The following is a 19,991-nucleotide window of genomic DNA, read 5'->3' as shown; positions in this document are numbered from 1 at the left end:
GAGGATGAATTGGAAATACATTATTAATGCAGAGTTCGTGATGAACTAATTGTACGAAATGTAAATTTTTATTTTTGCACTTTAATTTGGATTCTATTTCCTCCATCACTGGGCTTTGCAAGCCTTTCAGCAAGCAGACCAGCGAACATGAAAATGTGAGAGCTTCTCAAAATAACTTCAACCATAGGATAATCAATAGCAACAAAACGCAAACAACATAAAACAGGATGCACCATCTTTCCATCAATGGTCCTTCCGAATAAAGTTACCCAACTTCTGTCTCACTTTCAGGTGGAAATGATGCATGGATTATCACTAATTCCTTGCTGGACTATGATGATGCCTCCACCGTCAGCAGCTACCAACTAAATGTAATCGTCACAGACACGGCAAATAACTATGCCATTTGCGATTTCATAGTGTCTTTAAATCCTATTAATGAAGCCCCTGAATGTGAGGTTGAGTTTGCAGCAGGAACAGGTGAGTGTTAAACTGTCATGATGAATAATGAGTAAGTCATGTTTGGCCAGACATATCTCAGTAGACATGTGATACTTCTGAATATGTTTGGTTTATACCTATCGATGTACAGTTGGTGGATGTACAGAGTGCTGGTGCTGGATTTACAAATCAAGCATATTGAAGACCATTGTAAAGCTGCCGGTATTCTATGTCAAGCAGTTAGCAACACTTTTCTATCACCTTACAACAAAGAGGCAACCATTCAGTCCCTCAAACTTTTGCTACTTCTCAGAGCAAGCCTGTCCATCTCGTTCCTCTCACTTTCCGCAGTAACCTGTTTTCTTTCGCTTACCCATCAACTCTACCCTGATTCTGCTCCTCCGGCACCACTTATAATGTGTTTGTACGTTCTCCCTGTCACTCTGTAGGTTTCCTCTGGGCACTCTGGTTTCCTCCCATTGACCAAAGACATACTGGTTAATTGGTTATTGTGAATTGTCCTGTGATTAGGCTAGAGTTAAACAGGTGAGATACTGGGTGGCGAGGCTCGTTGGGTCAGAAGAGCCTGTTCTGTGTTGTAGCTCTAAATAAAAAATACATTGAATAAGAGCATCCTCAAAGGGCCAACTGGTTTATTCCAGTTTCTTTTATCTCCATTTCTGTACTTATATGAGCTATTCCTCCCCATTTAGTACACAGGCTACCACATACATTTTCTTCAAGGCATTAGACTCAAGGAGAAACAAGATCCCGAACATAAAACCTTCAGCCCACACTCATTGAGAGGATTTACCATTCATTATTTTTCATCGTTTTATTACCTAATTTCAATGCTGTGATGAGCACACTCACTAGATTACAGCTAATAGTAAAATGTATTACTTTTTTACAGGACCAGCTGTCACCATTCCAGAGACCAGTGCCACAGATGTGTCGGTTTATAAGTTAAATGCATCGGATCCTGATGGAAATGATCTACTTGTAAGCATTCACTAATAATGGATAATGCCTCCTTTTGGATAACAGGCTTAACCAATTCCCCTCTCCCACCAGCCTCTTCCATCTGGCAAATCTGTAACTCACACTCATCAATTTCTCTTTCGCCACCTCCCCTTTCCTCCAAACCGGAGGCTTACTTGCAAAGACCCTGGTTCTGCCTACCTTTTTGATGGCTATCATATTCCAAACCTACATTGGCAATGCTCCCAAACTCCTCCTCCACCACGTTGACTCTTCCCTGGTGCTGCTTGCTGCACCCATGATGATGTCATCAACTTCAGCAACTTCACTACCAACTTCCACCCTGCTCTGCTCTCAAATTCATTTGGGCTATCTTGGTGATCTCTTTCCCCTTTCTTGATCTCTCTATCTCTATCTCAGGAGATGAATTATCTATCAGCATCTTCTATAAGCCTCCTGACTCCCACAATTACCTTAATTAGAATTCTCTCCACCCCGTCATTTGCAGGAATGCGATTTCCTTCTCTCAGTTCCTTCACATCCACTGTTTCTGTTCTCAAGGTGAAGTGTTCCATTCCAGGACATCTGAGACGTCATCTTTTTTTCAGAAAATGGGATATCTCCCCCACGGCTGTTGAGATGCAGCTTTCAACTACATCTCTTTTATTTCCCTCACGGTTGTCCTACTTCATACACCCCACCCCTAGACAGAACAGGATAGGGTTCCCTTGTCCTCACCTACAATTCTATGAGTCTCTGCATCCAATATACCATTCTCTGTAACTTCCACAATCTCCCATAGAATCTCACCATCAGGCACATCTTACCTTTCCCTCCCCTCTCAGCATTCAGCCGGAATCACTCCCTTGTCCGCTCCTCCCTTCCGACTGATCCCCTCCAGGGACTTAACGCTGCAACCTCACGAAGTGCTACACCTTCCTGTGTACATTCTCCCTCACCGTTATTCAGGACCCTAAACAGTGAGACAGTCCTTTTCATGTGAATCCATTGGTATCATCTATGGCAACCGTTGCTCCAGGTTCAGTCTCATCTACAGCTCCAGACTGGGGATCACTGCATTGAGCACTTCTGCTCCATCGCCTACAACAGCCAGGATCTCCCCGTGGCCAGCCATTTTTGTTCCACACCGACATGTCTGACCATGGCTTCCTTCACTGCCAAATTGAGGCTAGATGCAGATCAGAGGAACAGCATCTCGTAATCCACCTTGTTAGTATCCATCCTGATGGCATCAACATCAATATCTCCAGCTTCTGGTAGCCACTCCCCTCTGCCCCCCCCCCTTTGTTTTAACCTGTTCTACTGGCTCCATCATCCCATCTCTTTCCCCTCTCTTGACCTCTCAATCTGCCCAGTGCTCTCATATTCCTTCTTTTGGGTCCCTTCCTCGCCTCCTTCCCTTTATTCTATGACCCACTGCCCTCTCCTGAGGGATTCGATCTTCTACAGCATTTTGTCACTTTCACCTTTCACCTCCCAGCCTCTTACATCATTTCCGCTCTCCCCTCCACCACTACTTATCTTGCTTCTCTCACATGGAGCCAACTCTCACCTGCAAGCTCTTGCTCCACATCTTCCCCCTACCCTTTGGTACTGGCTTTTCCCCTCTCTTTCCAATCCTGATGAAGGTGCTCAATTCAAAACATCGACTGATTTCCAACATCTGCAGTCTTCCTTATGTAATCCTCCTTTTGATTATATTTCAAAAATATACTCAAAGTCTAAAATTTAATTTTGAATTATTTTAGTGCTTGGAGTAATGATGGGATTGGATAAGGAATTCCAGATTACAGATAAAACACTCATCACACAATATCTAGTGTTGTCCAGCTTGCAGCTACAATTCTTGAGTAGGTGAATTGCCTCATTGTGCGCAAGTGCCTTTGTATGTGTGTGTGGGTGAGACTGTCTGACTGTGTGTGTTTGTAGGTGTGAATGAGTGAGATCTAAAATATTTTGTTCATTAGCATTCTGAAATGGAAAATCTTCCCCCACGCTGTCAATGCTCCTTTGGTTCATACCCCCAATTCCTTTTCCTATTTCCAGTTTGTTCATTCCCATTCCCCTTCCTACTTTTCCCTGTGTTCTTAATAGTGTATACCTCCTCCTTCCAATTTATAATTCTCTGCTCCTCTCCATATGACCTACACCTTTCTCCTCTTCTTTATCCAGCTGCTCAAATCTTTTTCCTCCCCTCAGTTTTCTCAATCACAATTTGAATTATTTTCCTAAACACCAGTGTTGTGACTTGATCCTTGTGCCTGATCCTAGCTTTTCCTCAGCAAGAGAACAGAAGGTTGACTCCAGCATCCAGGTAGTACCAATATATATGTCAGTGTTGAAGATTATACTTAAAGAAACCTAACGTCATTATATTTTCCAAGTACTCCATTTTGTCAACTTCCTCCACCAACACAACTGCCCGGTTTAGAGTGGACAATTTTGGTCAAATTTACACAACATCTGCTTTGAATTTTGAAGATGGTGACACGGTAGGAGAGACGTCGCTTCCTCAAATAATTTTACTCCAGACATTTTGAAGATCTGCAGTTGTTCATTCTAATCCTCTCTTACGTTCTTTCCCGTCAGATTTTCTATGCTGTGGTTTCGGTGACTGAAAATACAACTGCAAGTCTCAGTTGCACGAGCACAGTGACAATCACAGTTACCGATGTAAATGATGAAAGTCCAACCATCAGGTATATTAAATATCATCCCCGTTTTGATCTGGTCATACTTATTTTAATCGCTTTTTGCTTCATTAAATGTTTACCTTCTTTCAGCTCCTGTCCATCAAGCACTTTTAATCTGAACGAAGAAACGGCTGCTCAGACCACGCTGATCTTACTGTCTGCCTCTGATAATGATAACAATGACCAAACAACTTTTAGTTTTTTAGGAAATGAATCTGCCTTTGAAATCCAACAAGGTAGGAATCGTGTTAACTCTTGTCCTACGACTACTTGCAATGTTGTTATCTAACCATTTGATATACTGATTTGTAACTTTATGCTGCAATTCTTCTACTGTGAAAGCAGCAAAGTGACATGGCGAGGAGAGCTGCAGTGGTTTTCACTCCCGACTTCTGCCATTGTCAGAGTGGGGTTTAAATGCATTCTTTGTAACTGCTTATGTTTCCTCCCACACTCCTGAAAACAAGCCACTAAATTGCTCCCAGTATGTGATCTGGGCAGTAGCTGATGGAAGTATGGCAGGAATAAACAGGTTAGAGTAGGATTACTTTCAAAATGGATAACGTTGGGCTGAAGGTCCTACAACTATGAATTGGAGTCAGAGGGAGCTTTATATATGCCAAGATGCTGCATGTCATGTGTATAATATTATTCTGTACTTTATTATTAGCTAAGTCTACACACTGCTAAGTACGTTTTTAAATGTTGCTGTTGTAATGAAAGAATTTCTCACTCTGGATCAATGGAGTATTTATTATTATTATTATCATTAGGAGGGTCCATCAGCTCACTATGAGGAATATGGTGAAAGCTCTGCTCTTTACATTAGGGTCCAGAAAGTGCTCACATTGTCAAGAAAGACTGGTAACATTCTTACGAAAGGGTTTCATTATTCCCACACATCGTCTGTCATTTCTCTCTGCAGGAACTTGCTATCTGCTGCTTTCAGCAGTTCCACGTTATTTAGTGATGATGTATGGCAAGGAAATATTATTTATATTTGACTAAAACACATGTCTTTTTTTGGATTATAGCTGGAAACACTGCAACAATTTCAAATATCTTACAGCTGGATTATGAAGATAATTCTGTTGACAAATTCTATACATTGAATATAGTTGTCACAGACCTGGGAGGGAATATAGCAATGTGTAACTTGAACATATCACTGAATCCCATTAATGAAGCTCCTGAATGTGCTGCTAATTTAATAGCAGGTGAACGTATTTAATTTATCTTATTTAGAGCTGACTGTTGATTACACAATACTTTTGGTAGCAAGTTTTGTGACATAAATCTATTCTCAATCAGGTTTATTAAAATCAGGATTATTACCACTGTCGCAGGTCGTGAAAGATGTTTTGTAGCAGCAGTACAGTGCAATACATAAAAAAATGACTAAGTTTCAGGAGAAATATATAAAAATATAAATATTTATTCATAGTTATTGGCTGCTGGCTTTGCATATTGATAGGAGACAATGCAAAATCTGCCAAGTTACACCAGTCTTTGTTGAGGTTTTTGTGCCATTTCTATACAGAGTTTGAATTGGATGTGGCCATATCTATATGACACAGACTGAAAAACAGCCTTTACCTCAGTAAGGTAAACTTAGTCGTCATATCCACCTAGCAAAGATGTGGCCCCAAAAGAAGTTCATCAAAGTTTTTAATGTTTGGATGGTATTGGCTTTCTGTTGTCACATGTACCACAAGATAAAAAGAAAAGCTTTTGTCTGTGTGCCCCTCAGACAAACCATTCCACACAAGTACATAGACATTGTAAAATAAAAATTGGAATCCAGAATATAATGTTACATTTACAGATAAAGTGCAGCAATCAGAATGTAAGGACCATGACGAGGCAGATTGTGAGATTGTGAGCTCATCTTTAGCATAAAGGAGGTCCTTTCAAAGAGTCTGATAACAGTGGTACAGAAGCCCTCTTTGAACCTGGTGATATGTGCTTGGAGGCTTTTGTATATTCTGTCAAGTGGGAGAGGGGCGGAGAGCGGATAACCAGGATGGGAGGGCTCAATGATTGTGTTGGATGCTTTCCTGAGGCAGGGGGTACTGTAGATGAGGACAGTGGGTGTTTGTTCTTTTGCTTTTTTGTTTGATGGTTTGGGCTATGTTCACAGCTTTCTGCCATTTCTTGGAATCTTGGGCAGAGCAGATGCCATACCAAGTTGAGATACACCCAGACAGGATGCCTTCTATAGTATATCTGTCTAAACTGATGATGGTAAGCGTCATCAGGCACATGCTCAATTTCCTTTGTCTTCTGAGGAAGTAGAGGTATTAGTATACTATCTTGCCTATGGCTTCTGCATGGCTGGACCAGGATAAAGTGTTTTTCATATTTACACCTAGTTGAAACTCTCTACCATCTCTAAATCAGCGCACTGATACAGACAGGAGAGTGTGCCCCACCAAGCTTTATCCATCCCAATGCAATTGGTATCTTCAGCCAGAAGTGACAATGGATGATTCAATATGGAATGGAATCCTGCACCTCCCCCCGCCATGGTCCCTGGCATCTTCATCCCAACCAATTTATTTATGTCAGACAATTTCAGATGATGCCTTGATACAATGAGTACGTAACATTCCAGCCCTAGTTCTGAAGCTATGTTAGAATAATTTAGTTAGTTATTACATTCTCATTAACTCTTGTTAAATTTATTTCTTTTAATCAATGCTTTCTGAAACTATTACACTGAGGTTCACTGTCACAGCATTTCTGCAGGTGTAAATGTGTTGAAGGGTTTTAACTTACCCACTACATAGAATGTATTCACTGACTTAACATCAGGAGGCAACCATTGAGTTGATGTTGTTGCCTTCCCTTCCCTTCTTATTGTATTGAAATGAATGAGACATTAAAATAATATCAAGGAAATAACTGTACATGAAACCTAATTAATTTATTCAGGACAAAATGTGACCATCGCCGAGAATAATGATACTGGAGTATCTGTTTACAGTTTCTCTGCGTCAGACCCTGACGGTGATGTATTAAATGTGAGTTTTGAACTTTCTTTGCTTTGATGTGAAGCATAGATTGAATGCTCACCCTCAAGAGCTACAGATGCTCTATCCATCGTTACCCCATCTTCCCTCAAGTGGGGCAGACTGGCTTCAGATAGTCCTCAATATTCACTCAACACTTACCAGTAAAACTTTCTCTCCAGCTACACATTTAACCCAAAGATCCTATATCCCCCATTGAGTTGAGCCCTATACAACTCCATGGAGAGCATTACCTTAAACCAAATTAGAGTTATCGTACCTTTAATCATTTCCTTCCTTATTCCCACACAATGACTAACTTCCTCATTTCACCAGCCCATCCAACAACCGTGGCAGGACTCTACCTCCTCTAATTATTGATCTATGTAACCTTTTAATTTCTGAACTTGTTAACCCACAGACTCCCTGCACTGCATTTTCAAGTCAACTATATGAAGTTGTGCATTCAAACAGTAACTTTTCACTACAGCCGCTGTATGTTTTTGCTGTTAACTATTTTACAGTACACCATTCTCTCAACGTCCACAACCGGAACTCTCACGCTGTTTGCCATTAATTCAGTGGGTGTCATTTACACAGTAAGCACTTTGGATTATGAAGCTACTAGCCAGGTAGGTTTAATAAAATTTATTCACTTATTCACATTTAATATATCATAGCTTCAAGCAAGTGTACAACTTCATCAAATTCATATATTCCTACACTAGAAAAAACCAAGGTCATAGAATTAAATGGATCAATAAATATTGACTAAGTAATGAAAGGACTGTATCTGCTTGGTAAGCTAACCTTTTTTGACCTAAAAGTAAAACCTCGTTAATCTATGGAGAAAAAAAGTACAAGTACAAGACCTTGTTAATCTACAGACTTTGTGTTGTGATTGTGAAGAGAAGCCATTCTGAACCTGAGCCTCTTCATACTCTGCATGGAAGGTTTCCACACTTTCCAGAACGTAACTAGCTGAGTAAACTGCTTATCTGACTTGTCCCATCATAAGTTTCTATCAGGATAATTTAACAAAGGTTAACTGATCAAGTCAAACCTGGAGAAAAGGGCAAGTTTTTAGTTTGCCTGACCAAGTGATCTAAGGCTTGCAAAATTGAGAATGGAATTAAGAACATTAATTTTATCAGTAGACTACTGTCTACTACCAAATGTGAGGTGTTAACATCTCTCCAGTCATTAACTATGTAAGTGTAGAAGAAGGTTAGCAATGTGACTGAACTGCACTGACAATATTTGAAGCAGCCCATAACTGATAAATAGTGATTAACTATTTGACCACTGATGATTATTTCTATATTTCTTGTTTGTTAATCCTCGTACTACTTATACCAAGTTAGCAAATATTTTGGCATTTTCTATCTCTGCAGCTGAAGCGTTATGATGCAGTGGTTTCCGTGTCTGATCCAGCAGGCGAGACCTGTACTGGCACTGTCATCATTCACATTACTGACATCAATGATGAAGCTCCAGTTATAAGGTTTGTTATTAAACTCATCTGGGGAAATCATTTTGTGAGTGGACTGATAAGATAGAGAGGTTAATCACTGCAAGGGGCTAAGCATTTAAAGAAGAGAGTCAGCTTTTATACATACAACACTCTTAGTGAAATGTATAGTTTCAGAAGATTTTCCATTTTTTCTTGCTGGCCTATCTCCTGGACATATATGATGGATTTTCACTTTCCACGACCCAAGCAGCTTATTGCTAACCTCAGCTTTCTTACACAGTGGTATGACCTTTCCAAAGAGTCAAAGTTGTTGGTGATAAAGTTAAACTTTTATCAAATATTCCTGGCTCAGCTTTTTATTGTAAACAAGAACCAGTCCCCAGTTATTAATGTGAACTGCAAGCAGTAATCAGTTAGAAGCTAGAAGCACAGGCTGCTAGCCCACAGCAGGTGCTGGCTGCTAAGAGGTCTGGTTTCCAAAGTGAAAAGTCCAGGGGACTTCTTGTCTGTATTACCCGAATCAATAGCACATCTAACACGGTTACTCATATATCATGAATATACATAATGTCAGAGGGTCAGCCCTCATAGCATTAAGAGTGGATGCTTGGGATGTCTTTCACCTGAAGCTTTTAATACTACCTGTGTGAGTTACTTTCTCCTAGTAAAGGTATTTGGAAAAAATCACATGCAGATGATGTCATCTGGTAGAAAATCGAATAAATATCAGAAGCACCAGGAATTGTTAGGAATGTCAAAGAGAATGTCAGAAAGGCAGGGTAACAGAAAGAATTCATTTCTCAACCTTTGGTTTTTGTGACAGATGACTTGTTCACCTACTACTCATCGGTATGTTCTAGTTCATAAGAATTGTACCTTTGTTTGGAAATCCTTTGTAGTTTGTAAATCTTCTGTAATTTGGAAATCTTTTATAAATCAGAAATCTGCTGTGTGTGTGAAGTGCTGAAGTTATCTAAACTTAAATGTGTCATCATCATTTTGTGCCACGACTAATGACATAGGAGATCATGGTCTTTCCATGACCATGATTGTTCTTGGCAAATTTTTCTACAGAAGTAGTTTGTCACTGCCTTCTTCTGGGCAGTGTCTTTACAAGATGGTGGCCCCAGCCATTATCAATACTCTTCAGAGATTGTCTGCCTGGCATCAGTGGTTGCATAACCAGGTCTTGTGATATGCACCTGCTGCTCATACGACCGTCCACCACCTGCTCCCATAGCTTCATGTGACCCTGCTCGGGAGGGGCTACACCTTGCCCAAGGGTGATCTGTAAGCTAGCGGAGGGAAGGAGTGCCTTAACCTTCTTTGATAGAGACATTTCTCCAACCCGCCACCCATTAAATGTGTATCATTAAAAATAAAATAAACTGTATTAACCTGTTTCATTACTTCAAGTATCTTGTCTTTGGTAGAAAGGGGAGACACTTCACTCAAGCAGTGGGTGTAGGCAGCTAAACTTCACCGCAGAGACGAGCTGCCAAGTTAGTCCTCGAAGAGTAGCTGGATACAGTATAACCTTCCTCTCGTTAGGTACCCATAGATATCTATATCAGATAAAATCTTCTTTTGAGTTTAGGCCTTTGTAGACACAGAACCCAACACAATCACAGAGACCTGGTCAAAACAGATGAAGATTATTGAACCTGCTGCCAAAGCCAGTTCTGGGTTTCTTTTTTAAATAACCTTGCTCTCCTACACAGGGATGTATAGGCAATCCAGTTTTGTTTTTTTCACTTGGAAGTATTTCATCATATCCAAAAGAGTGAAATATGGAACTAATGCTCAAAGAGAAGGGATCCATGGAAATAATTCATGATGTAGTTACAAATTGATAACACATTTCACTATTTCTAGTGGTTGTTCTTCGAGTCCATTGTTGGTTGATGAAGATGTACCTGTCTCGACTCAAGTGTTACAGTTATCAGCGACTGACAATGATGACAATGACAGTTTTACTTTCTCCTTCACAACTACTGTATCTGACTTTCAAATAATTCAAGGTGAGGAGATTGACACCCTTCATGTATTTATTTCAAAGATTTGCTCATTTAATGTAATCATTATATGCTGTTTATCTGCCACCTGTCTGTTGACTTGTTATCCAGTGAAATGTAGAGGGTCCTCACCCTATTCAAAACAAACACAAAGGAGGTGTTGGGAAATTAAGCTATTTTCAGAGCTATTGTCTCAAATGGATATTTCCAGAAATTCCCCCTCTTTCCCTGGCGGAGTGTGATAAGTTTATTTCAATGCAAGGATTATTAAAAGTCAGGGTGATGAACTTTGAGTATGGATCAGTACATGGTACAGTGAGGTGGCAACTACAGAGGGGACAGGACGGGCTGCTTGTTGTTCTAGTACTTAAATTTTTGTAAGAGGTAGGCAGGAGGTAAAATATGGGGAGGGGAGAGAGAGCCGGACTAATTTGAACTTTGAGGAGGTGATGATGAAGCTAAAGCTATGGAATTTGTAAATATGAATTTTAATAAGGTATTCAACAAGGTCAAGTGTGGTAGGCTCACCAAGCTAATTAGGATGCATGGGATCCACCTTGGCTTGGATGATTGGATCCAAAATTGGCTTGACCGTAGATAACAGAGGGTGAGTAAAATTTTGAACGGAGGTATGTGACTAGTTCCATGGGGATCTGTACTTAGACCTCTGTTGTTTTGGCATATATGAATCATTTGGTTGAAAGTGTGGTAGGGCAGCTGAAAGCGTCTTCAGCTGACATAAAGATTGGTGATGTGGACTGCAGAGAGGATTGCCAAATGATACAGCAGGATATATAACAGTTATAGATACGGGTCAAGATTTAGCAGTGGTGTTTAGTCTGGGTAAATGTGACGTGCTACACTTTGGGAGATCCAAAATAAATGGAGAATATGCTGTCAATGCTAGGATCCTTAACAGTGTTGATGAAGAATAGGATCTTAGGTTCCAGGTACATGGTGCCTTAAAAGTGGTTGCACAGATTTAAAGGGGGGGTAAAAACAACATGCTCACAAACACAATAAATCTGCAGATGCTGGAAATCCAAGCAACACACGAACTGCTGGAGGAACTCAGCAGGCCAGGTAGTCGATGGTTTGGGTTGAGTCCCTTCATCAGGACAGGACTCTGGTCTCGGCCTGGAATTTCAACTGTTCACACTTTTCAATAAATGCTGCCTGGCCTGCTGAGTTCCTCCAGCATTCTCTGTGTTAAATCGCATGCTCATCCTCTTGGGTTGAAGCACTGAGTTCATGAGCCAGGAAATTATGTTACAGATTTATAAAACTCTGGTTAAGCCACCTTCAGAGTATTGCATTCAAATCTGGTCATCCCATTACAGGATGTGGAGGCTTTGGAGAAGGTGCAGAAGGAGATAAAGGGCAGGAGAGTTGAGAGGGTAACCAGAATGGGGAATGGAAAAAGAGGGAAAGGAGGAGGGGTGTGGGTTTTGAGAGAGAAAATAAATCAGCCATGATCAAGTGACAGAGCAGACTCGATTGGCTGAATGGCCTAATTCTTCTCCTATATCTTACAGTTTACCAGGATGGTCCCTTGTTCGGAGGTCATGTGGTATAAAAAAAAGTTTGGACACGTTGGGGTTGTTTTCTGTAGAGTGGTGGAGGCTGAATTGAGCTTTGATAGACTTTATATAATTGTTTGGGGGATAAATTGAATAGGCAGCCAGAAGCTTTCGCCCCGGATTGAAATTTCTGGTCAAAGAGGACTCGTATTTAAGGCGAGACGGCGAAAGCACAAAGGAGATGTGTGAGGCAAATGTTTTTTCACATTGCTGGGAACCTGGAATGCATTGCTAGGGTCATGGTGGATGAGGATGAGACTCCTAGACAGGCACATGAGTGTTTTATTTTATTTATTTAAGGTGACAGTTCCTCCTGCTCCGACAAGCCCACATGTCCCAATTACACCCATGTGAAAAATTAACCTACAAACCCATAGGCCTTTGGAATGTGGGAGGAAGCAGGAGCACTCGGACGAAACCTATGTGCTCACGGGGAGAACACACAAACTCTTTGTTGACGGTGGTGGGATTGAACCTGGATCACCATTGCTGTAATAGTATTACACAACTATGCTCCTGTGCCACCCTATCCATAGAGAATATTAAACACAAAGTACACTGCAGATGCTGTGATCAAATCAACATGTACAAATAAGCTGGAGGTACTCAGCAGGTCGGACAGTATCTGTGGAAAAGAGCAGTCAATGTTTCCCCTTGCACATATCACCTCCAACTTCTTACTTCATTTCCTCTCCTCCACCTGACCCACCTTCCCCCCTCAGCTAACCTTTGCAGTTTATACTCCTCTGGTCCCCCAAGCTTCTTATTCTATCTTCTGCCCCCTTCCTTTCCACTCCTGATGAAGAATTTTAACCTGAAACATCGACTGCTATTCGCCTCCATGGATGCTGACTGCACTACTGAGTTCCTGCAGCATTTTGTGTGTGTTGTTCAAGATTTCCAGCACCTGCAAGATCTCCCATCTGCACGATTCACTGTCTCCATCATCTGTGTCGCTGAAGATCATGGTTTTGACTGTCAGCTCTGTATAGCACTGCAGCAAGACTGATTTGCCATCACCATGGATTATATTTAGTATCATTCTTCGCTGGTCACCCTGGAGCTCCTCTCCTCTCAAAGCTGAAGACCAGTAGTTGATCAAACAGGATGACAACACAGGCACAAAGCCTGTTTGCTAAGAATGATGTATGGCCAAGATAATCTTCCCGGGTCATCAGCGAGACAAATGTATATCAGTGATATCTGAAAGGTCTCAAAATGTAGCTAGTTGTGTATGAAGACACAGTTCAAAATGACAGACCAATTAGCTTGATAAATCTGAGAAGATTTTTTTTACAGCCTCAGTGTCAGGTGTGAGGAGATTTCCTCCTGGAGGTTAGCTTGGAAGATACTTCATTCCATTAGCTCTGCCCCGGGTGCTTCCTGGCATGGAGGACATTTCTGAGAGGACAAATAGGACTCCCTCCACCATTCTCTCACCATGTTCTTTTGCTGTATAAAACAGTATCCAATATTCCAAGTACTGATGTGGTTGGATGGGAAGCGTGCATGGGAACTAAAGCCCCAATGCCAGTGGGTGTAGGAATAGGCCGGAAGTACATGCTACTGGTAATGTAATTACGGAACATGCAGTTTCCTCCAAAAGGTAGAAAAATATGATTATTTTGGTAAAATGATGGAGCGGTTTTCTATAATTTCCTTGGGTTTATTTTGATGCAGTGAGTAATTTTTATAATACACATAAGATAGCAGGCATGACACATATTTATAGAGAGGGAAGGTGCTTGAGGTTTTCACTTAAATCTGCATTTCATAGAGAAACTTGTGTCTTGTTTCCAGCTGGAGATTTGGCATGGATTGTAACTAACTCCTTGCTGGACTATGACGATGCCTCTGCTGTCAAAAGCTACCAACTCAGTGTAATCGTCACTGACCTGGCATCCAACATTGCAACATGCAACCTGATGGTGAATTTAAATCCTATTAATGAACCTCCTAATTGTGAAGCCCAATTTGAAGCAGGGACAGGTGAGTGTAATGCAGTCAAGATAAGTAAGGTATAAGATAATAAATCCTGACAATGGCTCTCAGCTAAACCTGTCCATGGATATGTCCAACAGACCAATCAATTAAATAATTTGACAGAGATTAGCAAATAATGAGGTGCATCTTGCACAATGGGTTGTGACTAAGATTTTAAGACAGCTTTCAGTGTATTTAAGTTATCTTTGATCTGTACACTACTCATTTGGAAAACCTAGCAAATGAACGGAAGTGGTGTAGATCCATCAGTATGTACCTTCCCGGAAGAGTTTGGGTACCCGCACGAACAGGGGAGTGCATCGTCCCTTAGTGCCCACCAAGCAAGTGTTTTTTGCTTCCTGTGATTACTCCATGCACAACAAGGCAGTTAAAGTCATTTTCTTGTTGAAGTAAATTTAATGCCAGGCTGACATGAAAAACTCTTCTGAAGCTGTTTTACAATCGAATCACCAATATGTCTGAGACACCATTAGCTTCCAGATTTATATATCAATAACATATGGCTTATCCTCAGGACCAGCTGTGACAATTCCAGAAACCAGTGCTCTTGGGATCTCTATCTACAAGTTAACTGCATCTGATCCTGATGAAGATACTTTACATGTAAGTTGTTCCCAAAAATTCATTTTGGCTCAAACCAATTAAGACATCAGCAACCAAAATTCCTTCTAATCAGCGCTTCCCAACCTTGTTTACGCCATGGACCCCCACCATGAACTGAGAGGCCTGTACACCCTAGGTTGGGAACTCGTGTTCTTTCCAGTTACAATGTGGCCCATCTTTCTCAATAGCAGTCATGTCAGTTCATTTATATGTGGAATTACAGGAGAATGGATACTAAGAGCTGAATCACTCACCCCAGAATAAGCAATATCATCATGCCTGCAAGTCAGTGTTAATATATCTGATTCAAGACCTTTGTCTCTGTTTTAGTATCAGGCTCTTTTGTGTTTCTGAGCTATGTGCTATGCATGTATTAGCTCTGATATTCCTTTCCTCTAATAGATTTTTGGATATGATGTTTCCTACATTGTGTATCAATGTGCCATGTGAATTTCCTCTCATATACTTAACAAACTGTGAAATTTGAGAAAAGAAATAAAGCTTCACTATAGCGATACTTAAATTATGTCTAGATGAGTACCTGAGTAGGAGAGGTTTATGGGGCTATGAGCAACTGGGACTGGCTCACTGGGTAACACATTTGGCATGGATCAGATGGGCCGAAAGGCCTCTTTTCATGCTGGATGACTCTATAACTATATGTGCTCTGCTACAGAATGGAACATTACATTTAAAAAAATCTTACCATCATTATTTTCAAGTACTCCATTTTGTCGACCTCCTCCACCAACACCACTGCACGATTTAATGTCGATAATTTGGGTCAAATTACCACATCAACTGCTTTGAATTTTGAAAATGGTGACACAGTAAGTGATTCATTGTTAATATTGACTAATGAGAAGATTTTCTGCACAAGTATTTTATTCTAAATGTTTAACAGACTGACATTCTGTTCTTCAATCCAATTCTTCATCCCAGCTCTTCTATGCCGTGGTATCTATTAATGACAATGCAACTTCAGGCCTTGGGTGCACAGGCACAGTGACAATCACAGTTACTGATGTAAATGATGAAAGTCCAACCATCAGGTATATTAATTATCATTCTGACTTTGCTGATATAAACCAGTCCCTACTTTTACTAGGGCACTCTGCATTAATTGGGACATTTATCACACCTCCAGCTCCTGTCCTTTGAACACCTTGATCCTGAATGAAGAAACAGCTGCTGGTTCCACACTGATCACTTTAACTGCCTCTGATGATGATGCAAATGACGCCTTGGCTTTTAACTTTGCAATAAATGAAACTGACTTTGAAATCCACCCAGGTAGGAATTTCATCATCTATGAGCTGTGACAGCACAGCGAAGTCCAACCTACAAGGGCACCAGTATTGCACTTTTCATTATTTCACATGCCCTAAGATTCCGTATTTGTGATTTTTGTTTAGCTTGTACCTGACTTAAATTAACACTTCCTCCACTGTTTCTATACCAAATTGGTGTGCATCTTATCCGAGTATTTCAACTTTTTTCGAACGTATGACACAGAAGCAGAATTAGGGCCCATTGAGTTTGGTCCACCATTCCATCATGACTGACTTATCAACCCCATTCTCCAGCCTTTTCCCTGTGACCTTTGGCATCCTGACTAATCAAGAACGTATCAACCTCCATTTTAAAATACCCAATAACTTGGCATCCACAGACTTTTGTGGCAATGAATTCCACAGATTCACTACCCTCTAGCTAAAGAAATTCCTCCTCATCTCCGTTCTAAATAGACATCCCTCTATTCCGAGGTGATGCCCTCTGCTCCTAGACTCCCACAATATCCTCTCCATGTCCACCCTAGCTAGGTCTTTCAGTTTTCCATAGGTTGCCATGGGATTCCCCTCCTTATTCTTCTATCCCTCTGAAGTACAAGGCCAGAACCATAAATTGTTCCTCATACGTTAACCCTTTCATTCCTGGAATCATTCTCATGAACCACCTCTGGACCCTCCCCAATGCCAGCACATCTTTTCTTCATTAAGGCACCCAAAACTGCTCATAGTACTCCAAGTACAGTCTGACCAATATCTTATCAATCCTCAACATTACATCCTTGCTCTTATATTCTAGTCCTCTTGAAATGAAGGCTAATATTGCATTTGCCTTCCTACTATTGACTCAACTTGCAAGTTAACCTTTAGAGAATCCAGCATGACTTCTTTGCCCATTCTTCCAATCTGTCTAAGTCCTTCTACAGGCTCCCTGCTTCATTAATGGTACCCGCACCTCTACCTATCTTTGTATTCTTTGCAACCTTGGTCTCAAATCCATCAATTCTGTCATCTAAATAATTGACATATCTGAAAATCCAAGCAAACAACATCCACTGACTTTCCTGCTTGTTATTTTCTCATAGAATTCCAACAAAATTCTTCAAAATTCCTCTATTCTTATGCTAATGGTGTTATTTCATTTGTTCGTGGTTTCTGTATTGAGCTGGGTATACAGGTATTATCTAGCTTACGTCCATTTTTGCTTTTTATTTGTGGTTTCTTACACCGATTTGTTTTCACGTTGTTTCATCCTGGTAATGGTTTTCATCATTGCTGTGTCTCTGTAGTTTCTCACTGCTCAGCGCTAATAGACCATTGTTACTAGCAAGCCAAAATTGTTATTGGTTACCTTACCTTTGTATGCTTGTGTTATGTGCCTCTTTTGTCTTTTAGCTGGCCACACTGCACAAATCACCAACACATTCAAGATGGACTATGAAAATACCTCTGCTATCAGATTCTATACATTAAATGTAGTCGTTACAGATTCGGGAGGTAACTACGCGATATGTAACTTGAACGTGACGTTGAATCCCATCAATGAAGCTCCTTTATGTGAAGCTAATTTTGAAGCTGGATCAGGTGAATATAATCAAACCTTTAATTGAAATATAAATTGACTGATTGCAATATTTTGGACTTACTCTGGCAACAGTGCCCGCCATTTTGTTCTTGATGTCTAATTACTAGATTTAAAATGTAATAAGTCTGTCCATTGTTGGTGTAGTAAATTAGTAACTAAAGCTGCTTACAAATTGATGTGACTGGGAAATCTGTCACATTACAAGGGCAGTCCCTTATGCAAAGTTTTTGCATGTTTACAATAATGTGTTACTGAAGATAGTGGGACTTTTGCTGAGAGCCAGAGTGGAGTGTATTTAAAAGTAACAGTGCAATCCCATGATGTAAATTTATCACCGAAGATCTGTAAACAGTGACTTGCCCTGAAGGGCTATAAAACTATGCAGTTTATTAACCATCTCTGTACATTGTACTGTGCCATAGTCACACGCCAGAAGTTCCAAGTGGATAATTAATTTCAGAAGATCACCACCTTCATAAATGGCAGTCTTCATCACACTCGACTGTTTCTACCTGGTATCAGAAACTGCTGTGTGAGAAAAATGCAGAAATTCCCCTTGATGTTACACCAACTATACAGCAATACAAAACTATTATGGTTGCAACAGTATTCTGTGGCATCTGAGCTAACAGTTGACTTCTCAAAACCCTGCCACTGTCCAAAGACAAACCTCATAAGTTTTCTTAGCTCCTGAGCTAGATATGGGTACCTCCAACAATGCAACACTAGCATGAAAAAGAACCTGCACCTTATATTGGCACTTATTGTATAAATATTCACTCCCTCCCTCACTAGCACAGCACAACTCCTCTGTACACTGTTTGCAAAGCCTCCTCTCCGACTCTGAAGTTTCTTCAAAAATTTCTGCCAATCTCTAGACATCTCCTGTCTAGAAACACTAGGGCAGCAGGATGTGGGGTGTCATGAAAGTGTCGCAGTTAGCGCCCCACTCCCACAGCTCGGGGCGGCAGAGTTGGGAGTTCAATTCCGGCGCTATCTGTAAGGAGTTTGTACATTCTGCCCATGACCGTGTGGGTTCCCTCCAGGTGCTCCGGTTTCCTCTCATAGTCCAAAGATGTATGGTTAGTAGGCTAACTGGTTATTGTAAAATTGTCCTGTGATTAGGCTTGTTAAGTAAGTATGTTGCTAGGCAGCACAGCTCTTTGCACTGGAAGAATCTGTTCCACGCTGTGTCTCTAAATAAATTAAATTACAAACTCATAAATATATAAAATATGTGAATATGTTCCCTTCCAAGACAAAGAATATACAAATCTGAGAATTTGTTTGTTTTCATTCACTGTCAGTGAGTCATTGTCCTGACACCGCCTAGCTGTCCAAATCATAACTAAAGGCTCAATAACACAGCGGACCACTACTTTCCCAGACACAGTCAGAGATGAACTTTACTTTCCAATGGTGCCAGCATCATTCATGTTTGGCATACAGACTCAATCATTGTATTTATTCTGTACAGTCACTTGACAGTGATGTTATAACTTCTTAACTTCACCTTGGCAATTCTGATGCACTAGTTGATTTTGCTGGTCGTAGTTCATGCAAAAATACGTAACTTATATATCAATGGAATGCATTTGAATTAAAGGCATTTTCTTTGATACAGGACTGACTGCCACTATTGCAGAAACAAGTGCTGTCGGTGCCTCAGTATACAAGTTAACTGCCTCTGATCCTGATGGAGATACTTTACGCGTAAGTCCTTTTGTGATAACAGCTTCTTCCGATGGGGCGTCCCTGGGTAATGAATGGGTTCGGTTTCTGCAGATCCCCAATGTCCATCTTATCCACAAGTTGGAAAATACATAAAAATCACAGCTACACCTGCACATAGTGCAATGACTGGCATCAAAAGCACATAAAACTGATGAGAAAGAACAATTTCTGGAAGTGGTATGTGTGCGAGACTGAGAGAGAGAGGAAACTAGTTCTACTGTTTGTAGAAATGAACATATCTATCTATGTTCAACTTTCAAATGTAATAATATAATGGGAACTCATTCATATGCAGGGCTGGAAATGGCCTGTACTTTTACTAACTTTATTGACTTTAAGACAGGCAGTGAAAGAACTTGATTCATACATTATAAACTGCTTTAATCCTTGTGTTAGTGATGTATTTCATTTGAATGAAATTCAGATTCATGTACTTTATTAATTAAATATTCTTAAAGATTTTTTAAAATAATTTTTAGACTTTCCAAGGCCACTTTTAAAAGAATGGCAAGAAGTGTTTGAATACTAATGAATGTGAAGTTCAGGGAAATACATACTGG

General features: G+C 40.5%; 1 protein-coding gene and 1 long non-coding RNA gene across 2 annotated transcripts; both read left to right on the top strand.

Annotated features, from left to right (window-relative positions):
- The first annotated feature begins 236 nt into the window (after nucleotides 1–236).
- LOC140739020 (uncharacterized) lies at nucleotides 237–4,078 on the top strand. Its single transcript, XR_012101540.1, has 4 exons — nucleotides 237–480; nucleotides 1,355–1,443; nucleotides 3,828–3,935; nucleotides 4,033–4,078. It is a non-coding gene; the product is annotated as an uncharacterized lncRNA (long non-coding RNA).
- Nucleotides 4,079–4,345: 267 nt separating this feature from the next.
- Nucleotides 4,346–19,524, top strand: LOC140738203 (cadherin EGF LAG seven-pass G-type receptor 1-like). Its single transcript, XM_073065310.1, has 11 exons — nucleotides 4,346–4,372; nucleotides 7,672–7,779; nucleotides 8,542–8,651; nucleotides 10,497–10,642; nucleotides 14,017–14,205; nucleotides 14,735–14,823; nucleotides 15,546–15,653; nucleotides 15,766–15,875; nucleotides 15,971–16,116; nucleotides 17,508–17,696; nucleotides 19,322–19,524. The coding sequence occupies exons 1-11, from the start codon at nucleotides 4,346–4,348 to the stop codon at nucleotides 19,522–19,524; spliced, it is 1,425 nt and encodes a 474-aa protein (XP_072921411.1).
- Nucleotides 19,525–19,991: the final 467 nt, after the last annotated feature.

This window comes from Hemitrygon akajei, chromosome 14 (assembly GCF_048418815.1).
Source record: "Hemitrygon akajei chromosome 14, sHemAka1.3, whole genome shotgun sequence".
In the NCBI taxonomy this organism is placed as follows: Eukaryota; Metazoa; Chordata; class Chondrichthyes; order Myliobatiformes; family Dasyatidae; genus Hemitrygon; species Hemitrygon akajei.
This window is presented reverse-complemented; position numbering and strand designations above follow the sequence as displayed.

What these genes read in the sequence shown, in the direction of transcription:
- LOC140738203 (XM_073065310.1), top strand. Translation starts at nt 4,346, where the DNA reads ATGAATCTGCCTTTGAAATCCAACAAG. An exon ending in CTGATGAAGATACTTTACAT is followed by an intron (nt 14,824 to 15,545) that starts GTAAGTTGTTCC and finishes ATTATTTTCAAG; the next exon opens with TACTCCATTTTGTCGACCTC. An exon ending in ATTTTGAAAATGGTGACACA is followed by an intron (nt 15,654 to 15,765) that starts GTAAGTGATTCA and finishes TCTTCATCCCAG; the next exon opens with CTCTTCTATGCCGTGGTATC.